The sequence below is a fragment of the Pseudorasbora parva genome, chromosome 16 (assembly GCF_024679245.1).
Source record: "Pseudorasbora parva isolate DD20220531a chromosome 16, ASM2467924v1, whole genome shotgun sequence".
Taxonomy (NCBI): domain Eukaryota; kingdom Metazoa; phylum Chordata; class Actinopteri; order Cypriniformes; family Gobionidae; genus Pseudorasbora; species Pseudorasbora parva.
Window position 1 is genome coordinate 36,595,174 of NC_090187.1, and position 26,800 is coordinate 36,621,973.

General features: G+C 37.8%; 2 protein-coding genes across 4 annotated transcripts in view; both read right to left on the bottom strand.

Moving 5' to 3' along the window:
* Positions 1 to 10,369, bottom strand: part of edc4 (enhancer of mRNA decapping 4) — a 34,815-nt gene extending 24,446 nt beyond the window's left edge. For both annotated transcript variants that reach the window (XM_067418854.1, XM_067418853.1), the window contains exons 1-10: positions 10,165 to 10,369; positions 6,452 to 6,608; positions 5,159 to 5,270; positions 4,752 to 4,851; positions 4,444 to 4,630; positions 3,588 to 3,735; positions 3,361 to 3,465; positions 3,113 to 3,222; positions 2,698 to 2,781; positions 2,425 to 2,520 (exon numbers count right to left, since the gene is read on the bottom strand). In XM_067418854.1, the coding sequence (XP_067274955.1) occupies positions 2,425 to 2,520; positions 2,698 to 2,781; positions 3,113 to 3,222; positions 3,361 to 3,465; positions 3,588 to 3,735; positions 4,444 to 4,630; positions 4,752 to 4,851; positions 5,159 to 5,270; positions 6,452 to 6,608; positions 10,165 to 10,252 (1,187 nt within the window). In that variant the 5' untranslated portion in view covers positions 10,253 to 10,369. The remainder of the gene's footprint in view (positions 1 to 2,424; positions 2,521 to 2,697; positions 2,782 to 3,112; positions 3,223 to 3,360; positions 3,466 to 3,587; positions 3,736 to 4,443; positions 4,631 to 4,751; positions 4,852 to 5,158; positions 5,271 to 6,451; positions 6,609 to 10,164) is intronic.
* A 1,123-nt stretch (positions 10,370 to 11,492) lies between these two features.
* Positions 11,493 to 26,725, bottom strand: nutf2 (nuclear transport factor 2). 2 transcript variants are annotated; one of them, XM_067418855.1, is made up of 5 exons: positions 26,585 to 26,725; positions 23,163 to 23,284; positions 17,232 to 17,303; positions 16,795 to 16,893; positions 11,493 to 12,369 (listed from the first exon to the last, which is right to left on the bottom strand). In XM_067418855.1, the coding sequence occupies exons 2-5, from the start codon at positions 23,259 to 23,261 to the stop codon at positions 12,256 to 12,258; spliced, it is 384 nt and encodes a 127-aa protein (XP_067274956.1). In that variant the 5' UTR covers positions 23,262 to 23,284; positions 26,585 to 26,725; the 3' UTR covers positions 11,493 to 12,255. The 2 variants fall into 2 exon arrangements, with proteins under 2 accessions (XP_067274956.1, XP_067274957.1); XM_067418856.1 differs by lacking the exons at positions 23,163 to 23,284; positions 26,585 to 26,725 and adding an exon at positions 19,583 to 19,945.
* Positions 26,726 to 26,800: the final 75 nt, after the last annotated feature.

The following is a 26,800-nucleotide window of genomic DNA, read 5'->3' on the forward strand; positions in this document are numbered from 1 at the left end:
AAATCGAAGTTCAAGCATGTTTGCTTGGTGTGAGAACAAATGAGGTTCATTCATGTTTGAGCTTCTGCAAGAACCAATAAGGTTTGTTCTCTCACGTTAAGCAGGTTCAGTTGAGCTTCTGTTTATATTCGCTGATCAAGGTTTATATGTGAATAAAAGCCTAAATTCAATCTGTTCATCATATAAAGTGATCCAGTCTTTTCAGAAAATTAACCAAAATAACCACTCGATTCATATGGTTTAGTTTTACAATCTCTTTATGAACACTTGCATAGCCGTCAATGGAGGGACAAAAAGCTCTCAGATTTATCTCAGTTCAGGGGTGATGAATTAAGAAATCAACTTTCTCTTGAGCTTTTGATATATAAAAGGTCACGGTAATATAAGAATATCGAGAAAGTTTTCAGCTCTGAAACTTTGTTAGTCAAAGAAAAGCTTTTACAGACACAGCCTAGAAAAACGATTGTGTTTGCATCTTGACGTCACTGACTAACGACAGGCCTCTACAGAACAATAAAGCACGTGTATTTCAGTAGCCCTGCCCACAGACTCATGGAGCTGAAAACGATCGTCATTAGAATAACACGCCCCTATATATTCAAGTCTCCGCATCCCCCACGCCCTCATTTTACGCCATGGACACACGGAAGACGGCAAAGAAGCAAAACTTCTCTGACGTGGAGATCGGGCGCGTCTCAATCATCTCACTAGTCAGGGCACTGATTAGGACATAAGTCAATGGGCTGACTCCCTGATCAGTGTCCTGACTACTGAACTAGTGAGATGATTGAGACGCTCCCATTGAGACCATCACCATCGGGGTGTACGATAGTGATGATGATGTGATGTGGAGTACCATTCAGTCACAAATTATAATAGCATGACAATTTGTCAGATTCGTATTATTATTATTATTTTTATTATTAATTACGCTTGTTTTTTAGAAGAAGAATGTCGTTATTATTTATTTTATATTATTATTTAAAAGAAGAAGAAGAAGGTCATTTTTATCATTTTGTCAGTCTGAATTATTTTCAGTCCCGGTCCGTGCGCAGCTGCCGGGCCTAACCCTGAACCGTCAGGTAAAGCGCACAGGCTCGCAACTGGAGGAATACATGCCTACAAATCAAATGCTTTGGTATCACACAAATTAAACATTGAAGTCCATTGCACAAAAATAAACACTGAAGTTTATAATTACTATGTTGTTTTTTACAGTGGGTCATACTGTAGCATATCTTTGTCAGTGCATTTTGTGGTGTTAGAAATTGTTTTTCTGCGCATTTTCGCACTAACTCAAAACGTGTGTACACCAACTCCTGAGCTGGCGTAGGAATTGAGCCAACGCCAACGTCCAAATTGATAAATCTCAAAGTCGCCTTGGGTTTGGGTTTGATAAATGAGGGCCACTGTGAAAGAACACAGTCGCTGCATAAGCTTCCTTCGGATCCTAATATTAGGAATGAGTGATACTACTTCATTTATTTTTAATGACGTTCCAGCTCATGTGGGGAAAACATTGTACGCGTGTTCGCAATCGCTTCATTTAACTGTGGAATCGTTTGTAATCAAGTCTTAGGTTGCGCTGGATTTGCAAACTTATTGAGATTAAAACACAATGCTGCGCCTTCTATATTGGATCCGACAGGAATGGTGCAACACACTTATGTGAGTAAAACGTCTTTTTTGTATGTAATAGTAGTCCCGGGGCTATGTGTTTTCCAGACGGGCTACTCAGCAGGCCGATGAATCTCAAAAAGTGAAATAATACTATTTTCTTGATCTGGGCACGCGTGTGCGGGTCGTGCTTATATCCACCGATTGGGCAGGCCAAGTAATACAAGAATAATATTTCAATCAATCACAGATGGATGAGAAACATCATCGTGTTTGTTTGATAAAGAAGTTTACGAGCCCTGTGGTCGAGAGAATCATTCCAGTTGCTGTTTTGAAGAAGGAAAAAAAAAAACCTCATGTGAACTGAACTGACAGGGGAGCCGAAGCTCATTAAATATGCAAATCTTATCCAATCCTAGACGTGGGCGTTTACTTCCAAGTCTCCAGTGCGGCACGCCCATCAAAACCCAGCCTTCAGGAGAGAGCATCAAAACCAATGTAGAAAATAACCTATAACTTATTAGTTATGATGTTTTTGAATGGAAAAACCACAATAACGTCTAAGTATAAAAAAATAAAAAAGCCAGTTCATGACACCTTTAAAATATCTTCATTGTGTTTCTAAGTCTAACAAAAGTCTTCAGGGTTTGAAATTACAAGAGGGCGAGTATTCATTTTGGGGTGAACTAACCTTCTGAGCTTAAACAACACCATAGAATACAGATGCGGGCATATCTAACAATTAAACATAAGTGCCTCTGATCATGCAAGTTCTATTACAGCTTTTAGCTTAAGAGATGAACTAACCTGATGGTTTGTAAGCAGGTCCATGACACTGTGCACCACATCTTCAGCTCCTGGTTCTGATCAGCTCCAGTGATCAGGAAACGCCAAAACGGGACGCTACAGAACAACAAAAATGGTTTTAAGTTTAAAGATGTACATCACATCTTTAAGGCGCACAATTTTAAAAGACAAGTAAAGACAACGACAAAGCCCAGTGTCAGATTCCCTGACGGCTTGAGTTGCTGACAAAAATGTAATTGCAATCAATGAAGACTAAATTAATTTGATACTCACTCCGGATCTTGCTTCTTATGGTTGTCACAAAAGAGCAGGCAGGAAAGAGGCCGTCCATTATGTGGCTGCCATTCATGCAAACATCTACAAAAAAGAAGCAAGGTTACTTACAAAAAAAATAATGACACCACTATTAAAAAAATCTTAACACTAATTTTTACTATAAACAGTGATTAAAATATGTTTATGTAATATGTTTAATACATACACATTTAATAATATAAAATGTATATTAATAGATTCTTCCCCATTAAAAACAATGCAATAAATGTTTTATTAATTGGAAAATATGTACAAGCTACATGAAGCAGCCACACATTAGCCAGTTACTTTTGATCAAATTAGTGCATTCTTGCTGAACAAAAAAAAACTGAATAGTACAATGTGTATATTTCATAATGTCTCGAACATGTACCTGGGTTGGTCCTGTCCTTCAATGTAGATTTGCCAAAATTTTACATATCCATCATGGCTGGCTGTGGCTAAGACAGTGCCATCAGGGGACAGCGCTCCCTCACTAATGCGCTACACAGAAATAGAAATGTGTTTGATAATAAACATCTCACTACATAACTAATTTACACCCATTGTGATTACATGGAATCTATCTAATTTCTTAATTAGTTAATCCAGCAGAGCAGGCTAAAGGATAGCAGGCCTTACCGCTGTGTGTCCTCTAATGGTGATGAACCCCTCTTTCAGTTCAGTGGCATCCACAGGCCATGAGCTGTTATTGGATCGGAGGATGTCAAGGTCCCAAACCTCAGCCTACAAACAAAAGCAAAAATACAGTTAAGAGAGTAATAGAGTTAAAACATTTGAAATCTAATATTTCAGAAAGAAAGTAATAAAACTGTCAAATAACAACAAAAAAAACAACAAAAACATACTCTGTCTTCATGAAGCAGTGCCAATGTTTGGCATGGATCCTCTGGGTTATCATCATTGTCTTCTGGGATGAAGGGACACCAGATGAGTCTGCGGTTGGAATTAAGTGGAGTGTCCTCAGGCCTACGGATGTGAACGATCACTTCATCTCTAAGAGACATCGATGTTAAAGAGAAATATCAAAGTTCACCTGCTTATTACTATTTTACCAAATAACACTTTATTTTGATGGTCCACTTTAGAGAGTCTACTAACTGTAAGTAACTTTGCAACTACATGTCAACTAATTCACAGTAGAGTATCAGTAGACCATCTATTTATTGTGATGCTCCCCAAAAGACATTCTACAGATTATAAGTAACTTTACAACTACATGTCAACTTATTCTACTAACCTGAACCAGTCTACTAATAGTTTTGTCGACAGACGGAGGCGGCCGTCTCGTAATTCTCTATGCGGGAAAAACCCTGTATAACATTATAAACCAACAATACCTAACCTGCATTGATCTCACCAAAACTTTGCCAGTAAGACGGGAAGGCGCAGCGCCGAACTCTGGTCAGAGAGAACTGTGTTGCAGTGGCAGATACCACATGCAGACATAAAAAAAAAAGCGCAGCCAGAAGAAACACTAGCGGTTCACCCGCGTGCATTGGCGCTCAGTGTTCTGATTTACTTAGCTCATATTTACCATTTCGTGGAGGAAATCCAGAATTATTGCAGGTGAAATTATAATAATTTAAAATAAGATTTTTTTTGTATTAAAAAAAAAAAAAAAAAACACTTCATTAGTGGTGTCATTAAACTCATGTTTTTGTGGACAAAAATCTAGTACATTTCTTTATTTACAAAGGATACTGTATTTTGCTGCTGTGACTAGTGAGCTGCCAAATGAACATGTTTCCAGCCTCATCCACACAGCCCAAGAGATTGGAGTCCAAGTGGGCGAAGGCAAGGTCTGTGACTGCACCGGTGAAGCCCTTCAGCAGCGAACGCTCCGTCGAGCCCAGTTGCAGCACACGGATCATAGAATGATTGTTTGCACCTGCGAACAAAAAACAATTACGAACCATTCAATTGAATTCTATTAAAGTTATTCAAAGGAGTGTGCTAAATGAGCCATGCACAAAGACAGCAACAGACTGTGATAAAGTGTGCAAACTGACCTCTGATGGCATAAGCCAAGTACGAGTTGGACACGGCTATTAAATTGCCATAGTAGTACTTGTGCTCCCAGTCATATTTGGCCACTGGTTGAATTTTAACCTGTAAGAAAGTGGAGAAAAAGATTCAGAGAATAAAACATTTTCCAGGATTTCTACATATTTTGACCTATAAATTATTACTTTCCCAATAGTTTGTTTTAAAAAAATATATTTTTCTAGTCAAGTAAATATTTTAGAGCAGGAAGATTTACAGACTAGAAATGTCAGAAATAGAAATTTTAGACATTTTGAAATGTCTTTTCCCAGGCCTGGAAATTCCCTTATATTTTCAGGGTTTCCATGACCCATGAAACCCTGAACTGCTAAGAAATAACACAGAGTTTTAAACAAGTTATTAATTTACACACCTTGTTGCTACCTCGAGCTTTACTGTCAATACTTGAGTCACGACTGGACACAATTTCCACATTGTTTGCTCTGATGGAGACACAGGTGGACTCGTCGTCTCCTGAAAGGCAGCTGGTACAAAACAAAACAGTTATGGATTTATTGACAATAAAAAACCTCTAATAAATATAATATACTCTCAAATAAAGATGCTGCTTACTTAACATACACTAACATTCAGGGGCAGTAATTCGTACTTAAATTAATATTTTTATTCAGCAAAGATGCATTAAATTGATCAAAAGTGACAAAACAGACATAATCCTATCTCTAATGTTACAAATAAATATTAAGCAACATAACAGTTTTCCACATTAACTATGATTTCCATCCAAAGGTGCAATTTGTACTTATATGCAAAATTGAAACATTTGTGAATAAAGCAGCATTTCCATACCACGTGTTCAAGAGGACAAAATAGTGACTTCCTTGGAAATTGCAAGTCTCAAATGCTGACGCACAATAAACTCTGTCATGTTATCTTGCATTTGAATGCCTGATTGTTTGGAAAGCAATCATAAGACACTTCCGAGAGGGAATTAAACAAAATAATTTTGATGACAGACTTTGGCTCAGGAATTTCAGAATGATCAAACCAACATTTGAGATGTGGTGCAATGAAAAGGATCTGCTGGTTAGTCCAGTTATCCAATTACATCCTGAGGCAAAATCATGCAAGTTTTTTTGTTGTGCACAGAGGGATTTATTCAGTAAAAATGTTTCCATCATAGTTGATGTGCGAGTCAAAAATGATCTCTCAATTAAGCACATACTTTTTTTATGCACATTTTTAGTTTTTTTTAATGCAATATTCCAAAATGCACATAAAAATAGGTGGATGGAAACATAGCTAATGACAACAATAAGAAACATTTCTTGGAATGATCTCTGAAGGATTGTGTGACACTGAAAATTGGAGTAATGAAGCTGAAAATTCAGCTGTGCCAAGACAGGAATAAATTACATTAAAAAAAATAAAGTTATTTTAATTTGTAATATTTCACATATTGTTGTTTTTTCTGTGCATTTTTATCAAATGAATACAGCCTACATGAGCATAAAAGGCTTCTTTCAAAAACATTAAAACATCTGAATCAATCCCGAACTTTTGTATGGCAGTGAGAATATTAAATAAACCATTTTAAATTTAGTACATCTAAAAATTACAGATCATAGAAAGATGACATCATATTAATGGTTTGCTAAATAATTAAAATAATAAACAGTTAATGCTAATGACAGCAAATACATACATGGTCTGCGTGTCCTGTCCATTGAGTTTGTCTGAGTTGTGAGAAGTTGGCTCCAACATTGCTGCATGTCCTCCTGTGCCCATAATATCCGCTCCAAGAACTCCATTCAACTCTCCATTGAAAGACAGATTTCTCTGGCTCTCTACCAAAGAGGACTCTGTGGAATTATATGAGTGATAAATCAAGTCTTAAAAATGCACCTGTACATCCTCTGACTCTTACTAAAATGACTTCCGAAAATATGTCATTGAATTACCATCTATGCTTAACAGACATTTTGATTACCATTACCGTTGGTACACATATATTATTTATGTATGTGTATATTGAGTTAAACCAAAATGTATTCAGACAACTTGAACATTCTTATATCACAGTTTATTTAATATACACTGATCATGCATAACATTATGACCACTGGCAGGTGAATAACACTGATCATCTCTTCATCACAGTGCCTGTTAGTGGGTGAGATATATTAGCCAAATTATGATGGCTAGACAACTGGGCCAGGGGCCTAATTGCACAAAACTAGGATAAGGGATTAATGCCGCCTTCACGTGCTATCGGAATTTGATAATTCCCACTTCTGAGGTCGTGGTTACGAGCTCATCCTATTCAAATTTTGAAATGGGAGGGTGTTCATGTGCAATTTTTACCTAGGAAACTCATATTTACAATAATTCAGAGAGCACATGAATGCAGATATCTTGGTTATCTTGTCATGTGTATGCAAAATGTAGTACACCGCTGGCACACTCACACCAAGAACGATAATGAAAGATAACTGTATATTAGCAGATAAATTGAGCCAGGATCACCAAGATATCCCGGCTTAATCCCTTATCCTAACTTTGTACAATAGGCCCCTTAGCACTTTCAAAACTGCAGCTCTTGTGGGTTGTTCCTGGTCTGCAGGGGTCAGTATCTATCAAAAGTGGTCCAAGGAAGGAACAGTGGTGAACCGGCGACAGGGTCATGGGTGGCCAAGACTCACTGATGAATGTGGGGAGTAAAGGCTGGCCCGTGTGGTCCGATCAAACGGACAATGCTAGTTCTGATATAAAGGTGCCAGAATACACAGTGCATCGCAATTAGTTGTGTATGGGGCTGCATAGCCGCAGACCAGTCAGGGTGCCCATGCTGACCCCTGTCCACCGCCAAAAGGGCCAACAGTGGGCACGTGAGCTTCAGAACTGGACCGTGGAGCAATTGAAGAAGGTGGCCTGGTCTGATGAATCACATTTACTTTTACATCACGTAGATGGCCGGATGCGTAGCTTAACTGGGGAACACATGGCACCAGGATGCACTTTGGGAAGAAGAAATGTTCTGCTGGGAAACCTCACGTCCTGCCATCAATGTGGATGTTACTTTGACATGTACCACCAAACTAAGCATTGATGCAGACCATGTACTCTCTTTCATGAAAACAGTTTTCCCTGATGACTGTGGCCACTTTTAAGCAAAAATGTTTCAGGAATGGTTTGAGGAGAAAAACAACGAGTTTGAGGTGTTGACTTGGCCTCTAAATTCCCCAGATCTCAATCCACTTAAGCATCTGTGGGATGTGTTGAATAAACAAGTCCGATCCATGGAGGAGCCACTTTGCATCTTAAAGGATCTGCTGCTAACATTTTGGTTGCAGATACCACAGCACACCTTCAGTCTAAAGGAGTCTAGGCCTCGACAGATCAGAGCTGTTTTGGCAGCAAAAGGGGGACCAACACAATATTAGTTAGGTGGTCAATGTTATGATTGGTGTCATTTAGAAAATTGCAATAAAATATAACAAGAACTTAAAGTTAAATAGTGTCAGAATAAACTAATCTTGATAAATGTCAGATAACTTTGATAGAAAGGCATGTAATGGATTACAAACAGCTGTTAAATTTAAGTGCACAATTAAATAACACTAATTTAGGTCAACCAATTACCAAGCAATGCTTCATTTGTTCGGACTGTGGTTTTAAAGGTCACATTAGCAATTAAATAAAAGAAAAAACTCAAGGAAAACATGGTCAGGTCAAGGTGTCTAAATAACTTTGGTCCCAATTTATTATCAATTTTACTGGTAATCCACTGTATGAAGAACTTTGGGGTATAATGTCACAGTTACTTTATTTCACTATATCCTCCTCACTTACATAAATTAACTATACTGTCTGTCCTGCACCCACTAGTAAAAAAATATTATACCTGGGTTTGACTGCGCGTATATATATATATATATATGTGTGTGTGTATGTATGTATGTATGTATGTGTGTATGTATGTGTGTATGTATGTGTGTATGTATGTGTGTATGTATGTGTGTATGTATATATATATATATATATATATATATATATATATATATATATATATATATATATATATATATATATATATATATATATATATATATATATATATATATATATATATATATATAAACTTAGCAAAACCTAGTAAAAAGGGTTTCTGCAGGTTTGAGGAAGATACATTAAAGATTTTTTAGAGACCAAGGAATAAATTCAAGAAATAAATCGAGAGGAATACAATACATCAATGTATTCTCAGTATCTAGGAGAAATTCAACAAGTTGTATTAGCAACACAAAGTTCAACTTCTGAAATATACCTGTTACTCATTCGTTCATTTTACAAAAAAAAAAAAAAAAAAAAATATTATATATATATATATATATATATATATATATATATATATATATATATATATATATATATATATATATATATATATATATATATATATATATATACATATATATATTGAATTACTCAGCTCCCAAACACTAGAATATAGACATAAGTTGTACTGTACCTAAAAAAAATATGTTTTTCACATTTTTTTCTTGTTTACCAGTACAAATATATAAATATATACATTTTAAAATAAATTTAGTGGAGAAACAAAATTACTTTAGATGTTAAGTCTTGTTTTCTGTTAAATTGATAAAAAGGCAGTGTGTTTTGACTACAAGTACACATATCTCTCAGTAGGATGAGGAAAACAGAGGAAGGGAAGTTGTCATTATTCATTTAAAGATTTTTGTTCTTGTTTTAAGCATAAACTCTGCAAGCATATTTTTCAAAGAAATCATTTTACATTTTAATTCTCCAGTGAATGCCTGTCTTGATTCAAGAACGTTTGTAAATTTGTACAGGAAAACAAGACAATTTCTTTTTGCAGTGCATGCAACATTTAATGCCATGACTTTACGAATGTAAGATTTTCTGCTCTGATTTAAGACATTTTAAGGCCTTCATTTGTGTAAAGGTGAAGTAGGATTTTTTTAAGACCTACAGAAACCATGTAAGTAATATGCAAAAAAAGTTGTCTAGGTTTCTAAACAGTTTTTTTTTGGCATGCCTTTTCTCAATTTCGTTTTTTTAAAACGGCATAATGATAAATATGAAGTGCTTATGACTCTTGAATGACATTTATACTCATGTAGCAATTAATACTGAACACTTTCTCTGAGCAAAGCTGCTGCTGCGCCTGCAGGAGTTTAGTCCTTATACACGTTAACTTACCCCTTTTTAGTTAACCACAATTTTACACAAAATAATAATGTTTGCCACTTATAAAATCTAGTTAGTGTTATCCCGCGTTTTTGAGCAACTAAAGTCAGGTGGCTCGCGCTGAAATCAAACGCTGCGCAGCATCATCGCATCGCGGCCTAGCTGCTCCCTTCCCCGGCAACTTACCGGCCGAATTACCGGGACGATCCAGTTTTAAGATGTCCCGAAGGTGTTGGGTCGCGCCCTCTATGTCCATATTGGAACTGGAAGCCATAAAGTAGGGAAGGGGGAATAATTCGCTGGAAACTGTCAAATTTTCAATAGTTTAATTTTGAGTCTGAGCTCGCCCCTCATAAAAGCTTGCAACCGTCCCTCAACTTCCGTTGAGCGTTCCCTGCATTTCATTCCCCCGTCTCCGCTGGCAGGATTTCTTCAGTTCCGGGCCGCAACACTTAAAATCTTTAACAAGATAACTTTTCATTTTATAACTTATTAATGTTTATATTGTATTGGCGTGTCATCATTATCATTTTACGTATTACATTTTTATTAGTTGTCAGAACATCACCTAACAAAAAATATATTTCTCATAGACTGTAAAGATATTTCTACATATACTAGTTCTTCCACCTCCGATAGAAAACAATAACATCACACTTTACTTTGATCTCCTTTATTTCCACATACATGTAGGTAACTGAAGTAGTCTCTTACTGCATTTACATTGTTGTTTTTGTTGGGAAAATCAAGTCTTCTTTTGCTCTTCCCCTCAAACTACAAATGAGTGTGTATATCTGCGGGGTCGAGCATGCATGGAGTATGTGTACAACACATGTATTTGCCCAGCAAAAATATAATGCGAGAAAGTGACTCATTATAATGATTTTACAGCAGATCTGTCTAGATATTTTAGTACAAAAAACTACAACATCTCTCTAAAATATTTGTACCATTCCTTGGCACAAAGGCCTTCATATTTTGTGAATATGATTTTCTAATCCTAAACAATGAACAACTCCTTTAAGTGTAAACATGTGAAAATTAAGAGAATCACCTCTTATTTCCACAAACTAGTATTTCTCGTCTGTTTGTTTCAGGCTTTATGAGTCTGTGATCGTTCTTAAACTGGTAATGTCAAAATATAACTGCGAATATAGAAGGTTTTAACAGCTTTGGGCACACTAGTGTAAACTTAGTGGCCTTTACATTCATACTTATTAAACATAACATCCCACATCCCATTACGTCAATATTTTTATCAATGGACAACTGGAAAATGAAATCTCTAAACTAAAGCAGAAAGTTCATCTCCACTTCTGGGGTTTTTCTTTTTGTCTCAAACTCATTTTTATCCATGCCTAAACTTGTTTTATGAGATGTAGCATCATTGGAAGATGCATATATTTGGAGAGCATCCACTGATGATTCCACCACTCACAGGGTTAGGGTTACATAGTTACATAAAAGTAATTTTTAGCATGAACATCTGCTTCAGGAAACACTGGCCACCTATAACAAGAGAAATACCAGCTCCATTGTGTTCGGATCTGCTCAAATATGAAAAAGTATCAAAAATATGAACAGGCAAGCATAGAAAAGGGAAAAAAGGTAAACGCAAAACCAGACAGGGGGAGGAACAAGATGATGACGTTGTTAAGAAAAAGTCAAAGGTTTTATTGTGTATCGTGGCTTGGTAATTATTGTCACAGAGAGCAGTGAGCAGAAATTGGGAAGCACACTGGTCTGAGGGGAAGGGGAAGGGGAAATTAGGGTTGTGTTCTTTGGATAGCTAGAGCAACCTGACATCAGATTGAACGGAGACACCAATTTTCAAGAGGGGCAACAACAACAACAAAAATTCAACTTCAAGGAGCATATTCTAAAAACAAGCTGATAACACTTCGTACTAAATCAAAGAAAGACAGACAGTTGTTATTTCAAAGTCAAAAATCAGCAACTAAAATGTAAATATCAAACAGCCGAGATTAGGTTAATACGTATTTGTCCTGGTCAGGGCGTCCTCTGATCTTTAAACTCCCCCATCATCATGCAGGTTGGCGAAGGAAAAGGGTCAGTTTGATGGATGTGTGGGCTTTCAGCAAAAAAACATGTCATTTCTGGAGGAGAGGCAGTACTGTATATGCCTGCATGTTTTCTGTGATTGGCTGCTGTAATCCGGTGCCGTTTCTCTTGAGTGTGATGGATGAAGGGCTGATTGACAGGTTCAGGCGTCATCTCCACCTTCCCCCCACTTCCCTCCTGCTAGCCATGGGGCGTTTAACCAAAATTGTGCAGCGCCAGGCGGAACATGTCATTGGTGCAAACCCACGCCTCGTTAATGTTCTTCAGGATGAAGCTCTGATGGAATCCCATGATGGGGTCATCATCTGCCTACACAAAGCAGAAACACAGAGGCTTAGGTGGAAGATTTCATTCTGTGCATCGCTCATTAGAGAGAAGGGGAATAATTAAACCAGAGCCAAAAATACTAATTCTGTATAAAATGAAAAACATGCAACATGTTGAGCAAATATCAAGCCATATTAATCCAGCTACAGAAAGACAAATCTGCATTAAGCAACTAAGACAAATTATAGGCTGAGAGTTTGTCACAATATTCTCAAATTTTCCCCACTATAAAATTACATCAATTATTCTTATTACCCATCCAAAGAATTACAAATCTGAGACAGATACATAAAATAGGCATTTTAAAGTTAGACTAAATTTTTATGTTGATTCCACTATTGTATTATATAAAATTGTTCTACAGTCTATACACAGTATTTAGTCAAATTACTTGTGAAATAACATTTAAATTACACAAAAAATAAGAGTAATATTTAAGGGAAAAATACTTAAATTACAGTAACTAATTACTTAGTAACTAGTTACACCCAACAATGAAAAGGAGAATAAAATAATAATAAAATTATTCATAATTCTCGCGTTCATAATGGTAGTGAGCAACCAGCATCAAGCTTTTTAAAAAGAACCAAAAAGTATCAAAGAACGATCTCATGCAACACATGTTGTATATTCCAAGTGTTCTGGGGGTATATTGCAGGGTTTGGTGAAAAATGAACCAAAATTTTACGTATTATTTTACGAAAACCCTGACCTTGGCCGTTGGTCTTCATGAGACTCTAGCGCAGCAGTTGTGAGAAATCAAGATTAACAAAAATGCTACATGAAATATAATCCATGTACCATCTCTAACAGTGAATATATCCATTGTGTTCATCAAGAAAGAAAGAGTGAAGGAGTGAAGAAAGTACACAGACATTTTTGGGGGATTTCTATGCATTGTATTTCATTGTGTTTTTATTAATCTTGATATCTCACACAACTTGTTCTTTTTCTGGGCGAGTCGGAGTGTACTGCAGTGCTAATAAAGTCTCATGCACGAACTGTAGCTGTGCACGGAAGATCTAAAGCCAAGGTCAGAATATTCATTCAATTATACTTCGGTTTGTTTTGGTTATACCACAAGAACACTTGATATATGATACGTGTGGCATAGACCATTTTGTGATACTTTCACACCTTTTTTTAAAAACCTTGATGCTGTTCACTATTCACTGCCATTAAATGGTCTTTTTTTATTATTCTCCTTTTGTGGTCTGAAAAAAAGGGCATATGGCAATAGAACAACACCAAGGTTGGTAAATTATTTTACCAATTCATTTTCATTTTAGGGTGAACTATAGCTTTAAATACATACATGCCATACACTGATGTTACTCAATCTAAAAGAAGGTTACAAGGTAATAAATAGCTTTCTGTGCAATATTAGCCATGCACAGAAGCACAGTAAGTCGAAGTAACCTACTTAACTAAAATTAAAACTGAATATATACAAAAAAAAAACATACTTCAAAAATGAATAAATCCCAAAATAAAATTTACAAAAAACGATTTCACCCCCAAATAGTCAGTGAACATTTATAACTGGAATGTAAAAACTTAACAGAAGCCCTAACAGTAGTACTTTTATCCTAAAAGTACCTCTTTCACCCATTTTACATTCAAGTTAAGGGTTCTGCACACTTTTTCCCGCGATTTTTCAAAATCCTTTGCGAATTTTATATCATCAATGAACAGTGACAGTGAGTGAGGTGACAGTGAGCTGCATTACATGCGGGACTGAAATGGTGGCTACAAAGAAATCTCTAGTTCTTGTTTTGGTCATAGTTTGTCTTGAAAAACCGAGATATTTGCCGGCCGTTGTAGGAGAAGTCACAAGTCACACTTCGAGGACTGTGCGCAAAACCTTCTGACACTGCCAGAATTTCGTCTGAGGTAAAATTTTAAATTGCAGTGGTCATTAATCGGCTGCCGGTGAAAATGTCAAACTAACAATCAAGACTTCGGATTGTAGCCTAGGATCAGAGGAATCTTTTAGGATTTGCAAAATTCGTCTCAGACGGCCAAATCGTGGCCAAAATCGAATTGTGCACGCAACTTTAGTTTTTCATCTGAAAGAATTCATCTCATCCCATGATGGCTAAAATGCAGAACTCTTCATTACAAATCCTTAGAAGTCGAAATAAAAGCGGATTGTTAGTCACCACACAGAGTCGGTGCGCATTCATCAAATTAGATTTTTTTCATGTTGTAGGACATGATGACATTAAAGGTCACTGTCATTTATGTCACCAAAAATGGCCATCTATTATTAAAAATTAATGGTTTTATGTTGTTTTGTTGCTGCAAAAATGCAAGCAAATCCACAAACACACAACAGGCAAATCGGCATCAACAAATTCGACATGTCATGGCATTCCCACCATACTAGATCCACACAGAGGCTTGATCTGAACGCAGTGTAAAGCCGTTAGTAGAGATGCCCTGTACAGTGTGCGTGAACACGAACGGACACTGGTCCTTACAGACATTAATAGGAGGAAAGGCCATGTGACCACCGAGAGCCTTTAAGCTCAAAGGTTGTGCAGGGCAAGCCTGAAGACTTCATTGGTGCAAACCCAGGCAGTGTTGATACTTTTCAACAGAAAGGTCTGGTGGAAGCCCAACACCTGGTCATCATCCGCCTAATAGACAAACACACACACACACACTACAGCTCTGAAATGCTTATGAAATCTCTGAAAAAGCACCAGTGTTGTAGTACGAGACCGCTCTTAGTCTTGTCTCGACCACATTTGAACTTGGTCTTGTCACAATCTACCACTTCTAGCTCAAGTTTTTAGAGGGAATTCACCTGAAAAACACTTTAAGATTTGTTATAACCCCTAATATAAAGACACAGAGTAACAATACTGAACATGGTCAGTATTGGAGTGTGAGGTAATATGTCTGCTGGTCACTTCCATATCTTTTGGGAATGCCCTATTATTTCTTTGTATTGGTTAGCGGTGGTGAAGGTAATTAGAATATTCAGCTCAGAGCTCAAATGGTTCATGGTTCAATGGTCACCGATCAATGGTTCGGATCGCCAATGTCACAAGATTTCAGCAGTTTGGATCGCGTGTCAAACTGCCAAAACTGCCGAAATCACGTGACATTGGCGATCCGAACCATTGATCGATTCACTGATTAATAACCGTTTGAATCTTTATTTGAGAAACACGGAAGAGAAGACAATGCTGAATAAAGTCGTAGTTTTTGATATTTTTGGACCAAAATGTATGCTTCAAGAGGATCTAATCAACCAACTGATGTCACATATGGACTACTTCGATGATGTTTTTATTAGCTTTTTGGACATGGACAGTAAAGTGTGCATAGACTGCATATGCTCTGGGCCTAAAATATAAAATATCTTAAACTGTGTCTGAAGATGAATGGAGGTCTTACGGGTATGGAACAACATTAGGGTGAGTCATTCATAAAATCTATTTCATGTTTGGGTAAACTAACCCTTTAATTAATGATAATTGTGCCTGATGTCCCTTGGTCTGTCTGTCTGGTTTTCTTTCCCTTTTTTTCTTCTTGTAAAAAAAATAAAATAAAATAAAAAACATTAAAAAAAAAAGAAATTGGTCTTGTCTTGGTCTCAGACTCAGACGACTCGGGATTTTGTTTCAAGACCTGTCAAGATACCACAACTGCTGGGATACAAGTAAATTGCCAGTGCATTGCCTGATTTATTTATTAATATCATTAATGTGTTTGGATGTAAAACTTACTGCTTCAGATGCAATCAATAACTTAATAATTTGACTGATAAAGTGCCAAATCAGAAATTAATTATGGATTTACAAAAATATCAACAAATGCTCACAAAATGTAAGATATTGTTGCAAAAAGTTATTGTATGAGATCTGGATTTATAACTTGTGATATAATTAACCAATATCAAAAGAGCCGTTCTCACAAATTTGAGCATGACTGCAAACATGATATTGCTTTAACAAACATTAAATATTTTATTTTATTTTTTAAACATTATCCTCAACATTATGCAACATTTTTTTTTCATATTAACATTTTTCAGGTGGTAATGTGGAGCTCTATGAATTTAAGGAGTGCTAGTCTGGCCTTGGCCTTGACTTTGTCTCACCCTGTCTTGGTCTTGAACTCAACACACATTGGCCTTGGATTAGGTGGTCTTGACTACAACACTACTACGCACTACCATGTGACGTAAGGTGAGAGGGAAATCAAAAGAGGCTTAAAACTTTCACGGCCGCTCTTGATTTAAATGCCACTGGGATCAAAGTGATATTATGCATTTCAAATGCGCAAGAATGCCCTTTTAGACCTTTATCACGTATATACTTACCAAACAGTTCACCTGATGCGATGCTACAAAAGCATAAGACAGAAACAATACAAAACAAAACAAATACTTACTTTTAGTTGGCCTACTACCATACTCAATATGCAGCTATCAGGGGTGGGCTGGTGGTCTTGTGCTGTTATGCTGTGAGCAATTTTTGTGAAGGGCAGGCTCTGAAAGATTTAAAAAAAAGAAAGAAATATGTATAACATCAATGTTAAAATGGAAAGATACCTTACTACGTCATAAACGTACTGTAATTAAACAGCTAATCAATATTTAAATGAGGATGCATAATAGATCTGTACAATATCAGTTGAATTTTTTAATTTATCATTACTGGTTAATACCGGCCATGCTAATTTCCCCTATTTTTACATTTAGATTACCTTTGCACTGTTAAATACAATCTTAAGCAAATCTTAAAATAAACAATCAATTTTTTAGTACTCTAGGAAATTATCTCCTTTGAATCAATCTTCACCTCTAACAAAACACGTAGTATACTTACAGAAAGCTTTTCGACAATGGCTGCTTTTCCCTGGAATTGCTGACCCTCCCACGTAAGGCATGATGCATCAATCTAAGAGGAAAAAGAACATGTGGATGAAAAATGTAAACAAACAATTCAACACCGCATTGTCAAAGTTAAAATTATAGTTGTATTTATATTATACATGGTCAGACCTTTACATGTGTTGCATTTTACCAAAATTTAAGGCTAAGTTCACCTAAAAATGAAATTTATGCCATTAATGACTCACCCTAATGTCGGTTCACACCCGTAAGACCTCCGTTCATCGGAAAACAGTTTATAATTAGTCCGAGAGTTTCTGTTCCTGTGTCTGTGTATGCACACTACACTGTCCATGTCCAGAAAGGTAATAAAAACATCATCAATGTAGTCCATCGAAAATACATTTTTGTCAAAAATAACAAAAACTATGACTTTATTCAGCATTGTCTTCTCTTCCGTGTTTGTTTTCAATCCTCAAAAAAAGATTCAAACGGTTATGAATCAGCGCATTGATTCATGATTCGGATCGCCAATGTGACGTGATTTCAGCAGTTTGACATGCGATGTGAATCATGAATCAATCCGCTGATTCATAACCGTTTGAGTCTTTATTTGAGGACTGAAAACAAATGTGAAAAAGAAGACAATGCTGAATAAAGTTCATTTATAAAGTGAATATAGTTTTTGTTATTTTTGGACTAAAATGTATTTTTGATGCTTCAAGAGATTCTTATTAACTAATTGATGTCACATATGGACTACTTTGATGATGTTTTTATTACCTTTCTGGACATGGACAGTATAGTTTGCATACACTTTCATTCAAGGAACAGAAAAGCTCTTGGATTATCATAAAATATCTTAAACTGTGTTCTGAAGATGAACGGAGGTCTTAACATTAGGGTGAGTCATTAACGACAAATTTCATTTTTGGGTCAACTAACCCTTTAAGCTCAAATGGAGTTACAAAGATTTTGACCAGCGAATTTCGAAGAATTTTAGACGTGCATGTTTTGTCTCTGAATGACCCTATCTGAGGCAGTAAGTGCATCGCATTATGTTTTACAGGTTATAAAGTTTACTGCAGCTATGTGTTCAGTTTATTCTCCTTTATAGTCATTTGGTCAAAATATCATTTTACTGTAATCAAAGTACTACACACAGGCTATTTAAGACAGTATTGGTTATGACTCAATGACAAAAGCTAGACTAAGACATATTTCTTCACTCCTCAAATACATAAAACGTTAGCATTAAGCAAGCGTAAGGATTTGAGTGGGTTTGACGAGGGCCAAATTGTGATGGCTAGATGATTGGGTCAGAGCATCTTCATGACTTTAGCTCTTGTGGGGTGTTCCTGGTCTGCAGTGGTCAGGATCTATCAAAAGTTGTCCAAGAAGGAACAAGGGTGAACTGACGACAGTGTCATGACCAAGGCTCAATGATGCACTTGGCGTCGAGCGAAGGCTGGCCCTTGTGGTCTGACCAAACAAGCTACTGTAGCTCAAAATGCTCAAGAAGTTAAGTGCTGGTTCTGATAGAAATGTGTCAAAATACACAGTGCATCGCAGTTTGTTGCGTATGGGACTGCATAGCCGCAGACCAGTCAGGGTGCCCATGCTGACCCCCACCCACTGCAGAAAAAAGCCAACAGTGAGCATCAGAACTGGACCATGGAGCAATTGATGAAAGTGGCCTGGTCTGATGAATCATATTTTCTTTAACATCACGAGGATGGCTGTTTGCCTGATCATCGCTTACCTGTGGAACACATGGCACCAGGATGCACTATGGGAAGAAGGCAAGCCTGTAGAGGCAGTGTGATGCTTTGGGCGATGTTCTGCTGGGAAACATTGGGTCCTGCCAACCATGTGGATGATACTTTGACAAGTACCACCAACCTAAGCATTGTTGCAGACCATGAATACCCTTTCATGGAAACGGTATTCCCTGATGGCAGTGGCCTCTTTCAGCAGGATAATGCGCCCTGCCACAAAGCAAAAATGGTTCAGGAATAGTTTGAGGAGCACAAGTTTGAGGTGTTGACTTGGCCTCCAAATTCCCCAGATCTCAATCCAATCAAGCATATGTGGGATGTGCTGAACAAACAAGTCCGATCCATGGAAGCCCCACTTAACAAATTAAAGGACTTAAAGGATCTGCTGCTAACATCTTGGTGCCACAGCACACCTTAAGGGGAGTCCATGCTGTGCTGGTTCAGGGCTGTTTTGGCAGCAAAGGGGGGACCAATACAATAATGGGTCATAATGTTATGCCTGATCAGTGTAGTGTTTCTTGAGTAAAGAAAAGGCTGTACTTTTTCAAACAAACAGTTGTTTATTTACCCTTGCATTGCAAACAAACAAAGATGGTCCAAACTGCATCTGGCACTTCATTCACTAGGGGTAATACCGACAGTTTGAAGATCCAATGGAGTTACGAAGTTTAGTCACAAGCTCTTTTTAATACTTCTCACTGATTAAATGGACAGCAGAAAAGGTAGTATTAACAAGTGACAGTAACAAAAGACAGGTGCACTGACAGAAGATAAACAAATCACACAAATATTTAATCCACATATTATACTAATATATTTTGTTTGTTAAATTTCCTAAACAAATATTCAACATCAGTATTGTTTAACATCTTTTATATGTTTCTCAAAATGCATATCCAAGTATGAGCACTTAAGGCCCAGTGTAGAACCACATTTCTGGCCTGAAAAGACTCTTCAGTTGAACACACGACAAAACGTGTTTGCTACTGGGCATCTATCGTCACTCTGCAAGACATAAACCAAGGGACGCTTTGAACACTAACGTGATGGCAAGACAGAGACAGTAAAAACATTTCTAATTGACATCTCCATCTCTTAGCTAAAGGCACCCACACACCACAAGATAATCGGGCCGATTTTGGGCTAAATTCTCCCCTGCCTACAATCCTAGGTAAAGTCCCGATTATCTTAATGGTTCTACTGATTATCTTATCAGACTTTCCTGTGGTGTGACATGTTGAGATTGATTGATTTAGTCAGGTAATGTTTTTTTGAGTTTTTGAGTGTATTTTTATAGCCTGGATGCCAGCCGAACTTGGCCCCGCCCACAATTTTTTTAGGTCGGGCAGTTCGGTCTGGCTTTGCTGCATAGAGGAGTAATTATCCCCGAAACAGAAACTGTTCGGACCAATGAAATCATCAGGGCGGGCTTTAGACGATGACGGACAGATGATCAACAGTAACGTAATCATGCACGTCATCAAAGGGGCTTGGATTATATTTTTTCGAATCCTAAACAGAGAGCTTGTGTATGCATTCACCTTCACAATTTCTCTCAGAAATGATGATCATGTTGGGTAAGTACTCTGTGTATCATTAAATTATTTTTTTTTTTTTTTATAACACCAGCAAAGATTGTTTATTCCAGCCTGATTTCAGCGCGCGCAGACAGGGTTGCCAAGTTTTTGCAACAAAAACCCGCCAACTACTAGCCCTAAACAATAGCTTCTCGGGGGGTTCTCTGGGGGAAAAATGGTGTTTGGGGGGTAAAATGTGTGTTATTTTGGCAAGGTTGCCTGCTAAAATTCGCACTCATGGGTCTATATATCACATAATAGTCGCTTCAACCCGCGGACAAAGAAAACAACCCGCAGGAAAAAAAACGCGGACTAGGCAACACAGTGCAGTTGAACTATGTTGACATTTGACAATGCGTCGCTTCGTTGCTCTGATTGGTTGTAGGTCTATCCAATTGATGTCTGTACTGGTTCGGTTGAAACCAAGCCTGCAGTCTCCCTCTCATTTACTGAAGCTTTCGCGCCTCGATCGCCCCCCGGTGACCGGTCCCAGTATAGCCGCCCCTCTGTGTTTTCTAATGGACGCGAGGCAAACTAAACAATAAAATTACACTTCAAAAATGTTTCCCCAAAGTTAGTTTATGTCACTAAAGGCAGTTATCATCACGATGATTTCATTTCAGGTGTTCGTTTTAAAAATAAGTTTACTTTGAGTTAGTTATTTGATGCTATAAAAACGGGGGGTGTGACGTTATGATTGACAGCTGAGACTGACGGCTTCTCTGAGTGAAGTTGTCACTGAGGCACTAACGGACTTTTTTCGAAATGTTTGGGAGCAGATTAGAGCTTTAGCTTTAATTTCTACATTTCCATAACTGTTTATTTCACACCAACATTATTAATTGTTCTGCATCTGCGAGAGTGTGGGCGGGCTTTTGATATCGCGACTGTACTTCCTGCGCTCTACTGCGCAACTCCGGTCCCGAAATCGCTACTGCGCAGACTTGGTCCCAAGATGTCAGCGCCGTGCAAGGGCGCCTGAAAGCTTCAAATCTGCCAAGCGGAAACGGATGATGTCGAGTCGTCCATATTTTTTTACGGTCTATGGTTGAAACACACCCCATAATCACAGCCCAATGGAGCAGTTTCAGATTCATATTCTGACTAGAATTGAGAATGACCACGTCAGGCTAGTATTTTTATGCAAACAACAAACAAACTGTGTTTGAGAGCAAAAATAACTATTGTAATTCAAAAATAAAATATTGCAAAAAAAAGAATTCCAAATTAAACAATTAACTGTTAAACACTTTGCAATTTTGAATGATGTCCTACTCTTTTTATCTGTATGACAAATGATGAAGTATTTTATGTTTCCTCTTTTCAATCGCGCCGGCACCTCACGCACGCAAGCATTGCAAACTTTGATAGTGTGCGGGATTTCCTTTTGTTTGTTGAACAGTACAGTTAAAGGGTTACTTCAGCGATTGGAGTATATTCGAATGATCGTGCTCCCCCCTCTCATATCCCCCTGAGACGAGAGATTTATGCATTTTATTTCTGGAAAAATTACTCCGGTGACGCAAATATCGTCGATTTGCCTCATCATTTAAATGTTTGGCCAGACGCTAAAGACTACAGCCAGCAGAGGGAGCTATTTCTGCATGTTTTCAACTCGCACATAGGGAATGGGGATGCACTCACAGCTCAGCTCGGCTCAGCCATTCATGGAAACAGTGCGGCCGGTGGAGCAAAGTGAGTATTTTCTCAAGTTAATTCCTATGAAAGGTAATCTTCCAAAGACATGAACTGAAAACACGCTAGACTGAACACGCCCTGAGAACTACTGCCACGAGCGTGGCTGGTTCACCTTAGCTCTCATCACGAGAGCTCATTCAGCTCATCACGATGCGTGTAATCTCACTCCTGCTGTGTTTGTGCTGACACTTCCTCAGCGGCTAAATCACAATATATTGAACAGAAACTTTCATTTTTTAATTGTAGTGTCTGTTCTCTAGCTGAACTGATTTTATGAAGATGAACGCGGTGGTGGGAAAGTAAAAGTGATTCAGTAGCAGTGGCTTTGGGAGTGGCCTCACAGGGCAGTGAAGCATTCTGGGAATTGTAGTCTTTCATCCCCATGAGACAAAAATACATTTTAAGTTTTCTCAGTCTAGAAAGCACCAAATTCAAAAATAATTTCACATTTCTACTACATTAATGACCCAGTTTAAATACAGATTCATCTTCCCAGCCCTGAAGTACCCATTTAAAAAAGGAAATTCAGTCCAAACCCTATTATCTCCATTTCTTCTTGTCCGTTGTCTGCCATGTTTGTTTACACTAAAGTCACGTTTGACAGTGGAAGATTTTGCGTGATTTTCTGTTCACAGTCGGGACTCTGGTTGTTTGTGAATGGAATCTGTTAGCATGTCGTGGTGTCTTGGTCACATCGCTGTACTCCAAACACTATAGGAACAAAACTGCTAAATTATGATTTTTGGTCATCATGTTTGTGGTCTCTCACATTTTGAAAATCTGATAAGATTTAAAAAATCTTTTAGTGTGGGACATCTTAAAGGACTAATCAAGCGAGAACTATCCTGAGCAAACAAACTTGACAATACTCACATATATCGATCCAAGTTGAGTCCTGTCTGTGTCAAACAGCTGATAGTAATGTTGCACAAAGCTGGATCCTATTTGTTCCCAAATCGGCTTGTCTCCCATTCTGATTCACCCTTCTACAGGCACTGATGGAGACAGAATAAATGACTCAATGTATGTGACTTAATGAGGGTTGAAAAAAAAAAAACATGAAAGAAAAAGACACTTAAGGAGATTTTAATCTACTCACTGATTCATCCGTTTGAATCTTTATTTGAGATTTGAAAACAAATGCAGAAGAGTAGACAATGCTGAATAAAGTCATAGTTTTTGCTATTTTTGGACCAAAATGTCTTTTCGATGCTTCAAGAGATTCTAATTAACTAACTGATGTCACATATGGACTACATTGATGATGTTTTTATTCCCTTTCTTGACATGGACAGTATAGTGTGCATACACTTAGATACGCTGTCAAACTAAATATAAAATATCTTAAACTGTGTCTGAAGATGAACGGAGGTCTTACGGGTGTGGAAAGACATTAGGGTAAGTCATTAATTAAATCAATTTCATTTTTGGGTGAACTAACACTTTAATAACTTGTCAATTGCATAATAGGGCTGGTCAGGTGATATCAACATGGCGACGCCCATGAGGGGCGACCCACTCCATGTAGGAAAAAAACAGATAGGAGTCATCTCGTGTGTAAATCATTTCAATTATATTTTTATTTGTCTGTGATATAGATCTACATAAACTTTAAAAAAAACAATCACTAAAAAATTTGGTTTCTGTCATTTTAATTTGTTCGCTTTTTGGTTTTAGTTAATTTGATGCTATAAAAGCCTGGTGTACCATCATGATTGACAGCTATGCTTGTGAATAGGTGCGTTTGACTTGAAACGGCCCTGCGTAGAAGGTAGCGACGTCAAAGTAGCAGCTGATGGTTGAACACACCATAGACTTTAAAGTAGCTAGAGACACATTGACCATCTTTGTATGGGAATAGGGAAGTCAACACCACAACTATAACCACACAGCCGAACAAGCAATAATATTGTAATCACTTTCAGAACGATTTTGTCCAGCTGATAATTGATAAAAAAACATTGACAGCCAATTAGAATCAATATATTCATTATAATGCTGCCTTCACGTGTTATTTGAAATGTCACAATTCCCACTTCAGAAGTTGTAATTACGATCTAGCTATTTTGGGAGAAAAACTAATAAATTATACCTGTCACAGCATCATGTTTAAAGTTTATGGCATTACCATCTTGGGAATTTGGGTATCAAAATTATTTTCCAACTCCCCAGTGGTGAACATATCAGAGGGCGTTCATGTGCAATTTTTACCTAGGAAACTCATATACACAATAATTCCAATACCACCTTCACATGCTATCGGTAACTTCCTACTTCCGAAGTTGTGATTATGAGCTAGTTGCATTCAAGTGCTTTGTTGTCGGAATGAACATCAGGCTGCTTTCACTGTAAAATACATAATACGCTTCTAATGATTACTTGTATATGTAAATATGCATAACATTAATCACAAGACGGTCTAGCTGTTTTGGGGTAAAAACTAATAAATCATTCATGTCCCAGCAGTAGTTCTAAGTTTAGAGCACGCCCTTCTCAGCAATTTGGGTATTCAAATTATCTCAGAACTCTGAACACGGCATCAGAGTGCGTTCATGTGCATTTGTCCCAAGGAAACTCAAATTTATGATAAATCCGACAGCACGTGAAGGAAGCATAAGTGCGTGCTGCAAAGCCCACTCTTTAAAGGTGGATTCTGATTGGCTGCCGATGTTTTTATCATTCATAAGGAAAAATTACTATGGCCCTGTCCCAAATGGCACAATAAACCCTCACGGTCTTCCTCACTTTAACGACAAAATGCCGCTTCGACTGCCAGGAAGAAGTCCGCTGCGTAACCCGCACCAGTACGGCCTCAGCAGAAGTGCACATCGAGGGCGCATATCGACCTCAAAGGGGGCACTCACGAGCACCCTTCTGATACCTAAAATGACAAATGGGACACACTGCAGTCCCGTGGACTTAACGGACATGCAGTGGCCATTGTAAGTCCACAAGACCGAAAGTGCACATGAAGTGCCATTTGGGACAGGGCCTATGAGGTCTTTGCGGAACAAGAGTGTGCGTTTGTAAATTTGTGAGTTTTGTCAAACAGATGTGACAATAAATCATAAAATGTAAACGATCCCCTTCACCCGACCCCACCTCTAAACCCTACCACACTGTGACATGTAACAGTTGAAAATGTCCCTCTGTTTATGGCCACTCCCACTGATGTGGTAACCTATTACTAACCTGCAGAGACATACTTGGGAAAAGTTGTGGACTTCCCTATTCTCAGAATAATCATAATTGTTAAAAAGTTTTTTAGTTATCCTCCTTGATATGAATGGGCCTTTATAAACTTTTTACTACTTCAAAACTCGTGGAATCTAACACACTCCTGCTCCACCCTGTTAAGACACTCATACGGATTTGTCAGCAACTTTGACTTGCTAATGTATCATGTGCTTGCTTGGGCCATGATCCATTACAGTCTCTCAAACTTAAACAGATACATTTCTCCAAATCTATAGTTTGCTCTGACATCTCATACGTAAATTCGTCACTTGTATAGTTCTGTGCAACAACGCGCCTTTAGTTAGTTATAGCTGTTAATGACAATTGTCTGGAATTACACATGACAATAACTAACGTTACACTGTCAAAATAGAGAAGTCAATAAGAATGCCACTTAAATGACTGACACACACACAAATATTATATATATGTGTGTGTGTGTGTCAGTCATTTAAGTGGCATTCTAAACAAGATTTTAAAGATTTTAGCTCTAGTAGGTAGGTAGGTTAACAAATAACTTAAGTTACAGTGACGATATGATGACTACTGAAATGTAGTTAGAATAATTTCCGTGAAAATGCAAACAGTATTTGATCGAGCATGTTACTAGGCATTAGGAGTCACCATGCTAAGATTATTAGCTAGCTTTCATTGGCCTCGCTGTAGACTGATTCATTGTAGCTTTAGCCGACGTGCTAACTGTCTACAGCGAACTCGCCGGCTAAACTGTGAAGAGGAAAAAGTTGTGCTTTACGTTGAAGTGAAGGTTATTTTTTGAATATCAAATCGGAGTTTGAATCGTTACGGTCAACTTGGACCAAACGCGCTATCGTTCCGTTCTAAAAATACCTCAGAGCCATATGAGCCGCTTGCAGGCGCGAGACCCTCGCGCGGCCCGTACACGCTCCTGTCCTATAGGCGTGTCCTATTAGCTAGCGCTTCAGATCATTCTTGGCAAAAAGCCCCAGTCATACTTTGCATAAAGTATCTATAAAGTAGTTATGTACAGTGTAAACACAACGCTAACTGCTATAAGTAATATGTGACCAACATCTTACCTCCGTGAGCCCTAAACCGAATCCCCCGGTTCCAGTTATGGCGATTCCAGCGCGCCGTGAACAGAAGTTGAGCGGCCTCTTCAGTTTGAGCATGCGCAAAGCGCTTACACACTGCTTTGAATGTTGGTTCTTGACAGTCAGTCAACAGATTACCAGTTTAAGTTGATGTATTGCGTTTTCCATATCTAGAACTGGTGCTTTGAGCAGCAGGTGAAT